The following is an 11,061-nucleotide window of genomic DNA, read 5'->3' as shown; positions in this document are numbered from 1 at the left end:
ACCCTTCTGTCAAACAGGCGGCCGTGCCTCGCCTGGACGCAGCTGAGCTGCGTCTTTGCTGCCGGGCCTCTGCTGAGGGTCCTGCCGGCGGCGGGGAGACGGCTGCGGGCATCCCAGGAGCTGAGGATCGGCCCGGCCAGGCCCAGTTCTGTTCCGGCCCCAGTCCCGCGGCTCAGCCCCGCTCCTCCGCCGCCCCCAGCCGGCCTTAGGGACGGCCCCCGACCCCCGACCCCGACGGGACGAGGTTTGCTCGGTCCCGTCCCGCTGGAGAAGCCACCCCGGAAAAATGCCTGTCCCACAGGGAAAAGGCAACAACGGAGAACACACTAAGGAGGGGGAGAGGCTAGAGACACACTCACCCTTTTCCCCTCTCCCCATCTCTATTTTGAGGAGGGCTGATTCAGGCGGGTGGGGGGGTGGGGGAGTGGGGGGGGGTGGATGGATGGGTGCTATGCTGTGTCCCCACACGGGGTTCCTCCGGCAAGTGGGGGGGACTCCCCCCTACGAAGGGACCGGGGCGCTGGGGCAGCGCGGCAGCTCCGCTGGGGCCCCGGGGAGGCCGAAAGAGGAGGGGAGGTGAGTGCAGTCCTCCGGGCGGGGGCTGCCAGAGAGGCTGCGGAGCCCCTCCGCCCGCCCCAACCCAGTCCCGGAGTCCGGGACCGCCCCGCCCCGCCGCGGGGGGCAGCGCAGCCGGGGAGCCGATGCGGAGCATCGCCCCCGCCCGGCCCCGCCACTGGAGGATGCTCGGTCGCTACTGCCCCGAGGTGCCTCGGACGAGCCCAGGGAGCCTCCCCCCGCCGTGCCGGGGCGCTGGGGCTCGCCTCCTCCCGCCCTGCCCCGCCCCGGGGCCTCTCCCCCGGGGCCCCGCTAAGGAGCAGCTCCGTCTTGAAACCAGGGGGGCTCCTGGTCGGCGGGCGGGAGAGCCGAGGGGGCCCGGCCCACCTGCGCCCGGCGGCTAGCGGTGCCCGCGGCGCAGAGCGCGGCTGCTCCGCAGCGGCGGCGGCGGGGCTGGGTCCTCCTCCTGCCCCCCCGCCGCTCCCGCCCTCGCACACTCCTCTCCCACCGCCATCCATCCATCCGTCCTGTCGGCACCTCGCCCGCCCGGCGCACACACGGGCGCTCGGAGCCGCACGCACCCCGGCACCCCCACAACATGCTGCAGGTCGCCGGCCCGGCATGGACCCTGGCGGTGGCTGTTCGGCTCCTCTCCGCTGCTGACTCCCCTCTGAGGTTTGCGGCAGGTAGCGGTTGGAAAGTGCAATAGAAAAAAAGCGGAGGGGAAGGGAAAGCGGAAAAAAAAAAAAAAAAAAAAAAAAAAAAAAAAGGAAGGCAAGAAAAAAAAAAAAAAAAGGGAAGGCAAAAAAAAAAAGGCACAAGCCATCAACCCCGCCAAGCCCAGCTTTGGATCTCAGTGCAGGTATTATTTCTGCTGCTGTGCTCATCTCTTGCTGCCTACCACTGCGGTTTCTTTTTTTTTTTTTTTTTTTTCTTTTTTTTTTTTTTTTAAAGGAAAGAAAAAAAGAACTAAAAAGAGAAGTCGAACTCTCAAAGGGTTACTATGCAATTGCGACTGATTTCTTGGTTTTTTATCACTTTGAACTTTATGGAATACATTGGGAGCCAGCACGCCTCCAGGGTACGGCGACAGGGAAGAAGTAAGTGAGAAGAGATTTATACTTTGGTAACTTCTGCTTCCTCTCGTTGTGCTGTTCACCTGTCCAGGGGGTTCTTGTGCCCCCGGTGCCTTCGCGAGTGCGTCAGGAAAAAAGTCCTGCACCGGCAGCGCGGCCGAGCGGATTTGCAGGCGGTTTCATTGAGCCGGAGGGATGAAGGAGATTTTCGGTCACTTTCTGCTCTTCTTTCTCACCTTACGGAGACGAGCAGAGCTGTCTCCGGGAAGACCTGAGTCTGCTCTTTGTGTCGTAAAGTCTGGTAAAGGGGAATGTCCTTTCTTAGCTCGTTCCAGTTCTAATAGAGAAAGCGCGACGACACGACAGGTAACTTTTTGCTGTGATGCCGTAGGCGCCTTTCTCCATCCCGGTCATCATTTAGCCAACTGGGGGTGCACGGAGAGAGCAGCCACCACTTTAAGAACCAGCAACACAGATATAGGTTAAACCAATAGGTTAAACCTGGCGCCCGGCGATGCAGAGCAGGGGGCTGGGGTGTCACGGTGCCGCTTCCAGCCTCCCCTCCCCACTATTCACTTCGGTGACACCGTTCGGGAACCCCCTGGGTCATCCAACGGCACTGCTTCGGGGCTCTAGCCCTCGGGTTTTTTTGTGGTGTGCTTTTGTTTGTTTGTTTGGGGTTTTGTTTAAACCCCATGGGATGAAAGGAGTTCGGTACTTGCTGACTTAGCCAGCGCCTGTCTAACGTCGCCTGAGTCCGGGGTGGTGGTAGGAGGGCTGGGGGGCGAGAGTCAGTACCAGGAGGTGCTGGCAGCAGCAACTTGGGCGCTGCCGTCCGAAAGAGGTGATGTGAGAGGCCAGAGACGAGGCAAAGCCCCCGGCACCCACCGGGAAAGGGAGAGCAGCCCTGCAGCAGCGAGCGGTCCCCGGGGAAGGCGCTGTCCAGGCGCCGTCTCTGCCTCGCTGTGGGGCTCGGCCCGGCCGCCAGGACCGGGAGGCTCGGGGCACCCGGGTCGGCGATGATGTCCCAGGCAGGGCCGCCGGGCAGAGCCCCGCCGCAAGGACGATGGTGCCCCCCGTCTCGATTCGTCACCTTCTCTGTGTCGGACCCGTCGCCGTTTCTGTGTAGAGGAGGCATTTTCTGTACAGCTACAGCGGAGGGGTTACTCGTGCCTGTCCTCTTTTCCTGACAACTGCACATACTGAGGAAGTGTCATTAAACACGGCAGCCTGCATTTTATCAGCAAGAAGTAACTGAGTTACTTCCTTAGGTCAGAGACGGAGGGGGAGGGCTACTATTATTTTAATTTATTTTTTTTACTCAGCGCTCTCTCCCTTCCCCTGGTTGGCATGTCCAGTCCTTGAAAGCCTTCTTTGTATGGTTTGCCTCCTGCACACAAGGTTTGATTCACCTAAAGTGCCCCTAAAGAGGAGCCGAGGACGAGAGAGCGCGGGGCTCCAGCCCTCCCATCCCCGCGGCCGCGCAGCGAGGGAGCACTAAGGGCTAAGTAAAACATGTCAGGGCATCCGATTTATTATCCTTGGCAAGGGAGGGCTCCGCAGCCTCCATCACTTCCCACCCACTCCTTTAACCCCTGTCAGCCGCCGTCCCACAAGCTGCTGCTGCCCACCCCCGGCGGGAGGAGGAGACGGAACCCCGACGGGCGCTATGGAGGGGTTCAGCCCCAGGTCGGGGGGCACAGCAGAGGTAGGAAGGGCAGGATCCCGCCGTGGGGCGAGGGTCGTGGGGCGGCCCCCCTCCCCCCTCCGCCAGTCCTTGCTCCGGTACCTGGTGAGCGCCGCACCGGGGCACAGCCGGGCCGGCGGCGACCTCTGGTGTCCTCTGCCGCGGCGGGCACCCGAGGCGGCAGGTGCTCGGCTCCGCTCGGCTCGGCACAGCACGGGCGCTGCCTCTCTCCTAGGGCCACCCTTTAGCCAGGGGAAGCCAAATCTGGGTGCGGGGCAGCCGCGGTTTCCCAGCGTGGGGATGCTGCGTGTCGGTGCGGTGCGTACCGTGGCTTAGCGCCGTCACACCCCGGTTTGTTTTAGACCCCCTGTACAGCAGCGTGGTTTGTTGGAAATAAAATAGTGGAAGCGACGGCTCTAAATAGTTAGTTGGTTGGTACAACGCGGAGAAGGTCCTGAGCATTTGCTCAAAGTTTTCTGGCTAAAATACAAGAGATACGTTAAATCCACAGCCAAGCGAGTGGCAGGACAAACACAGCTAGAAAGTAGGGGTAGAAATATGGCTCATTAGTTTGGCAGCGAAGACCAAAAATGGTCAAAACAGCTCACCTGGATGCAGTGTATGTACATTGCCCACTGGCTGAGGTATTCAAACTGGGCTGCTTGTAAAAGATATTTTGGTATAACTAGTGGCTATTCAGTGTGGAGCAAAAATTTAGAGCATTAAGTGTTTATGAAATGTATTATAAAAGTTTACAGTCACTAGTTGCAGAGATCATTCTGGCTTTACAATAAAAATCTATGAATCACAATCTATGAATACTGGAACTTGAAAAACATGATGGTATACATGTAAAGAAGACACCTGTCAAATCTGTTAAATGGAAGACTTTGTATTTCTGTTTCTTTTGCCCAGACAGTCTCTTTCAGCTTAAGTTCTAAACCCATTGCTAAGGAAGTGTTTTTGAATATTAATTTAACCTATATACTTTAAAATACCATACAAACTACTTGCTACCAAGTAGTCACTGAGCCACTGTTATTTCATTTTCTTACTATCCAAGTCCCCTGTTCTATGTATTATATTGTAGACTACCATATTTTATGATGAAGGAATAGCAAATCCTGAACTGACTAATTAAGAACATGCTGGGCCAGAGTCTCAGACACTATAAATGAAAATTAATGAAAGTTTCTTTTTTATTTCATCCCAACAGAAGAACCTGATCCTGAAGCTTTACTTAATTTGTATCTATAACCAAAGTAATCTCTACTAGGTGAAAAGTCTGGTCTGTAGCCCTTTCACTCCTCAAACTCCCACTGAAGTTTCTAGTTTGAGCATTCTAAAATTCTGTCCTGTGTAGTACCAGTAGTAAAAACGTAGTTTGTTGTACAGAGGCAAAACTCCTCTGAAATCCGCTACGGAGAGCAATGAATCAGGTCCATAGTTGCACACAGCAGGCAAGGTCAATAAAAGTTCAAAAGCAAACATATCATTAGCAAAGAAACTTGGTTTTATTCTGATAAGGGCAATTAAGATTAACAAATTAAAATGTTTGTTCAAGTCCTACAAGAGAGGTTAACATGCAGCTAGGTATAGATTAGCACATCAATAAATAAGAAGTTCCATCTATCTTCCAGTGATTAGTTTGCTTAGAAAAAAAGGTAGCACTAAGTCACTTGTTCAAAAATATTTTGGCTTCGTAGGCCACCACCAGTCCTCAGAGCTTAGTACAGTGAGTTGTCCACCTTTCTCATTGACCTTTTAGCTCACAGAAATGAAGTATTATTTGCTATGAGTCTGTGAATGACCAGCAGACCATCTACCTTGATGCTGCAGACTACCAGTGAGCCGTAGACTGAATTTGGAAATAGCTAGGGTAAGCAAAGTGAGAGAAAATCCTGCATTTGTACCATAAGTCATACAACCGTGAGTAAAACTATCAGCATGACTTAGTGGAACTGCAGTTTGGATGTAGAGGTACTGTGATGTATATTATTGGTAGCCCACCAGTATCTGATGTTGTCAGTTTCCTCCGGCCTTTTGCTGTAGCCACACGTTTGTGGTACCCGGTGTTTGTTCCTCTTGTCACTCCTTCCATCTCTCCTCCCTTGGCTCTGTTGATAGAGCATCTGCTTCTGGTCACAATCACAAGTGGAGGGCTCCAACATAGAAACATGCTGCTTCTCTGGCTTGGTTTGCATGCAACTACTTACAGATTCAAAATTAAGCAGATGCGTAACATCCCAATTGAAAACATGGCTATCTAAAATAAAACAAAACAAAACATGAACAGGAGAAAACTGACAAAAACCAGACTGGTGAAATTATTTAGGGTTTTTATATCCTCATGGAAGGTGTCATTTCCATGGAAGTAAAGTCAGCAAGAAAAGAGGAATTACATTATTAGTTAAAATAGGATGGCATTTTCAAAGCAATTTCTTTCATAGATCACCACCAATATATATATCACTGATATCTACAGCCATGTTTAGGGTTGGCATGGCAGCAATGGTAATACAAGATATAGGTCGTGTTACGAATTTTTAAAAAAGTAATAATCTAATATCTGAGTGCAGCAATTTAAAGCAGAACTTAGACAAGCAAGTAAGATGAATCTGTCCTTGAGTGGGAGTCAATTATTCAGAGATAGTTATTTTTTGAAGTATTTGTATGGGGGGTTTTCTGTGATGTGTTTGTATTAACACTGTCAAAGTAAATACTTTGCTGGTGACAAGTGCATCTTTTTTTTTGCAGTGAAACTGTATTTCTCATTTTTGGATGAGATCCTGTTTGTTTCGAAATAGACTGTAAAATTCCTATTGCAGTCATTAGAAACACAAGCAGACGGAGAACTCTTTCATAGTGTTTTCATAAACTGTGAACACATTTCATTGTAGCAATATCTTAAAAAATAAAATATCTGAAAATCACTCCCTGTTGCTGAAAGTGTTAGAAGTATCATACAGATAGCCTGCCTTCATTTTTGTTTTGTTTTGCTTTTGTTTGTTTATTGTTTAGTTTTGGGTTTTGTTTGTTTGTTGGGTTTTTTGGGGTTTTTTATAACTCTATGTACATATAGAGCTGCTCTTGAAATATACCAGCTGCACATGGAATGATACATGTTATTATCCTAAGAGACTAAAGCATGTTACAGAGCAGATCATATTTCATACCTGACATCTGAAAGGGCGAAAATTTCAAAGTTTGTTTTTTTCACTTCTTACTCTATATAAAATTCACATTAAACTGTAAATACATCTATTATGACAAGTTCTCAAAGACATCGATTTAGGATGGAATATCAGCAAATATACGAAAAGTCCTATTTCTCCTTTCAGACACAATAAAATATTAGTATTATTAATGAGTTTTAGAGCTTGAAACTCTCTCCTTTTCTTTAGGTAGGCCTATGGACTTCACTGTAGCTAAAGAGGGCTTTTTTTCTGCAGAAAGTCAGGAAGCATTTTGTGTTTAGAAGAATTCCTGTGCTAGAGTAGTCACAAAATTTCATGACCTAAATATGTACGACCCCTGTATCACAAAAAACAATGCTCTGTACCTTTCAAAATGATGATATATAGCCTGCTTGGCAAGCAGTCTCTTTCTTAAGTATATGAAAAGAGCAGCTATTTTACTACTCTCACCTATTAAGCCAACTGAAATCAATAAAGTTAACGCTGGGATTAATTTATTCTTTTAAGCATTGTCATTAGCAGATCAAGCTTTTTCAAATCCCTGGTCTGCTGCTTCTTCTCGCTGTAAATTTTTCACTGAAGATAATAGAAGTTATAACTGATAAAATCTGAGCTAGGACTTGGAAATCAAATTTACTCATTGTCTGGGGCTTAGCATGTTCATTTTGCTTTCTGGTTAATAAGGCTGGTGTGCTGGCTTGACCACCGCTGTGTATCACTAACATTAATAAGCTGTGTATCATTTCATACCCAGTCATTTATAGACAGTGACTACTAGCAAAACTCATCTGTTAAAACTATGGCCGTTCTTAAGAAGTTTTTTCCCCAACAGTAACTTGTCCCTTTTGCTCTTGAAATTAAATTAAAAGTTGCGAAAGCCTGGTGGAAGAGATATAAAAGCTAATAAAAAAATAATATTTTTGTCTCATTTCTAATTTTGGAGTCTGAACTACTCAAAATCACTTTGCCAATTTTTTACCAAAATAATTCAGAACAAAGCAATCTTATTAGATGACAAAAGACAGCTGAAACCATGTACATTTTAAACAAAAGTCTGTCTGTCTGCTATTACCACAAACAATGCCACAGATAAAAATATTCAGAGAATATTTATTGATGCAAAACATATTATGGCTCTCACCAAAAAAAAAAAAAAAAAAAAAAAAAAGAAAAAGAAAAAGGCAAGAGCTACAACTTTTTTTATGAATAATTGAATAACTGAGTTTCTGGTAATGGCAAAACAGTTAATTATTAGGTGCTTTGTAACAATAAAATCCATAGATTTTTGTAACTATTATTTTAACCCTATTTTTGTTGTTAGCAGCAAGCAATGCAATGAGCAACACTACTTAAAAAGAAGGAACAATTATGCTATGGTTGTACGATATCTGAATAATAAACATTTTAGTGTGTTTCCATTTCTAGACTGTGAGCTATAGACCGTGAGCTATAGACCATGCATTTAAAAACGTGTCATTTACTCCTGTGATCAAAAATAGCACCCACCAAAGCAAAGCAGACACAAAACTTACTTTTCTCCCTCCAGTGCTGTTAGGCAAAACTTGGCTATGGGGACATAGAGCTGAAATAGGAAAGACCTGAACTGGAACAGCACTGAACTCCCCTATGCTCCAAGCAGCACCCTGGCCTTCCATAGGTACTTGGGCTCCACCCAACAGAGTAATTAAGGAGAAGAACATAAAGGAATACACACAGTGATACTTTTAAATGAAAGTAAAACCCTGAACCACAGGTCTGCACCATGTTCTGATAGTGCAATGCTATGAACTATTCTTTCAAGCTTCATATTGTGTGTCAGTTTTATGTCCTGACATGTTTCATGTTTAAACTTGAAAGGTCCTAGATGGGATTTCAGATGTTTGATATTTTCTGCAGGGTAAAGCAGATTTTGGGGCACTGTAAAACAAAACAGGAGCTCATTGATGGGTGTTGGAATAGCAACGATGTGTGATTCCTGTGGCTTCTTGTAAAGAGCAAGGGCAGGAACAGCAAGGCTCAGATCCAAGGACAGGATGTGGAGGTTGAAGATGTGTTTGGGGCAGGATTTAGTCACCTGAGTCACTCACCTTCCAAGCCCTACCTAATCACCACCTCACCTTTGACACATGGTGATTTCTCAGATGTTTTGTCACTTACATGAGACTGGAATTTATTAACATTGAGCATCCACCTGGCATGGAGACTTTAAAGCTCAGGCCCCTTAGCAGAGACTGTGAAGTTTCTTCTAAGAGAAACTCTGGTTAAACATGGCAAAAATGTAGTATTTACTACTAATAAAAATAGCAATACAAAAGCCTTCCACAGGGAGAACAGGCCATCACATACTGACATTGGAATATAGCCACACGTACATGCCTGATCCCTTACCCGGGCCCCCTGAGCTCTTTTCTGTGCTAACTATAATGGCTGTAACCAACCAACCTGAGATTACAGACAAATCCAGGTGATAAAAAGTCAGTTCATTAGTGTATATCAATGTAGGCTGGAGTCATGCACGATAGCAGAATTAAATTAATTTAGATTTTCAACTCCTGGAGAAATATTTTAGCTGCTAAAGTTTTGGATACATTAGGGGTAGTAAGACAGCTGCCTCCTTTGTGGTGTGTTTTAAAGAAAAGACTGAGGCCTCCTTTGTGTTGTTGAAGAATATCTTGACTTGCAGGGATGGATAGCAGTGCCAGGGCACCTAAACCCTCTGGGTAGCAAAATTTGAGATATTTTATGACCCCAGCATTTCCCCATGACTAAGCTGAGAATCCCCTGTTCAGAATAGTGGTTTTTGTCAGTCCCTTTTGAAGGTGTTCCAGTCTTCCCACTTACTGAAAGGCCACTTAAATGCCTTCCTCAGGGCTGCCAGCCCAGTACTTTGATGGGGGCACTGATGGAGTTCATTGCTACTTAGAGCAGGGATTGTCAGCATAGATCCTTTAGCAAGCTCCAGCTCAGCCACCCCACTTCACTCCAAACAACTCACCAAGTGTGCAGCTTCTCTGGTTGTAGTGTTTTGATGGGAAGAGGTAGGGTTTAAATTCGTTTTTCTCATTTCCTCCACAAAGCAAGGTTCTGTTACAAGGGAAAGGAAGAGGAGAAGGCTCTTGGGTGACTCAGAAATGTAGAAGCAACCAGGTGGTGGAATAAGATTCCCGTTATATTTCTCCCGTTTATATATTCCATTTACAAGCACCCACATCCACCACAACTACAAAAACCCAACAATTTAATATATTTACAAAGTTTATGTATGCTATCAGCACATGTAATACTCCCAACAGGATTTATTACAGGTTTATTTATCAACAATATATATTTTATTCATAACAGCCCAACTGGTCAGAGAGAGGAAAACAGAGAGTTTCTTCAGAGCGTGCCTCCCACGCACGTTTGCCCTGCATTATTGCATTGCTTATTCATGAAGATTACAAACACCAGCATCAGCAAGTGTTTCATAACCTTATTTCCTTTTCCTAGAATGTTCATAACTAATTTCATTTTTTTCTATGCCACCGAATAATGAGCTCTGGTTTTATTTTACTTTATGCTATACTGCCAAGTGAAGAATTACCCCTCCAATATAGAACTGAGTGGAAGCAAAGGATATTTGTTTAACATGGGAGTCAGAAGATGTTAGGTGCATGTATTTAGCAAATATACAGAGATAGATGAAGATTCCAGAATGTTTTAGTATAACACAGAACTGAAAATAATCAACTAAGATGAGACACACTTGTGCTGGGTATGGTGGCCACAGATGTCAAAATCTAATAGAAAAGATCACAAAGGCAGGAAAGGTAAATAAATTACACAATTTGGTATTTTGAAAAAGCAAGCAAGCAAACAAACAAACCCATAAAACCCAGCTTCTGTTCTGCAGTCCAAAATGAAGTTGCACATTAGTGCTTTATGTTTATATTTTATGAAGAGTTGAGCAACTAGCAAGTGTCAGAGTTAAAGGCATATTAAAAGTGAAAGTAGAATTCTGTACAAGAATGTAGAATTTATAACTTGTGCTATGTCCATAGTCATCAAGCATTTTTAAACCCAAGTTCCTGGCTGTAGGAATGAAGCAACTTAAGTGTGCTACTTAAGCTACCCATTGAGGGGAAGATTCAACTGTGTTAAGATTTTATCAGTAGGATTCAGTTGTGAGTGAATGTCAGAAGACATCCACATGGCTGCTGAAGTCATATATTATATTCTAAGAGAAAAGTTATTATGAGGAACAGGTAAATATTAATACAAGTTGCCCTGGACAGATAGTAGACAAAAATATTTCCCTTTCTCTGTTGGCATGCTTCTTCTAACAACCTACTAACTAAGCATAATTTCACAATGCTAATTCTCTTCCACTACTGGGTACCATGTTCTTTCCCTGAGTAATTCACTGAGATACTAAACCTCTGCTCCTTTCAAAGGTATGTCTTAAAACAAGTAAGTTGTTACATTACTAATTCTGAGTTCAGTATTGTTCAAGAAAGAATGTAACAAGGACTGACATGTATTATTCTTCTGTGGTCACTCAGAGTTC

The 11,061-nt window shown here is 45.6% G+C and overlaps 1 protein-coding gene across 1 annotated transcript in view; it reads left to right on the top strand.

The window, feature by feature from the left end:
- The first annotated feature begins 593 nt into the window (after positions 1–593).
- RSPO3 (R-spondin 3) overlaps positions 594–11,061 on the top strand; it is a 60,837-nt gene continuing 50,369 nt past the window's right edge. Inside the window, exon 1 of the mRNA XM_071741001.1 lies at positions 594–1,655. Coding sequence (XP_071597102.1) covers positions 1,559–1,655 — 97 coding nt within the window. The 5' untranslated portion in view covers positions 594–1,558. The remainder of the gene's footprint in view (positions 1,656–11,061) is intronic.

The sequence above is a fragment of the Heliangelus exortis genome, chromosome 3 (genome assembly GCF_036169615.1).
Source record: "Heliangelus exortis chromosome 3, bHelExo1.hap1, whole genome shotgun sequence".
Lineage (NCBI taxonomy): Eukaryota > Metazoa > Chordata > Aves > Apodiformes > Trochilidae > Heliangelus > Heliangelus exortis.
The sequence above is the reverse complement of the archived record's forward strand: the minus strand, read 5'-3'. Positions and strand labels throughout refer to the sequence as shown.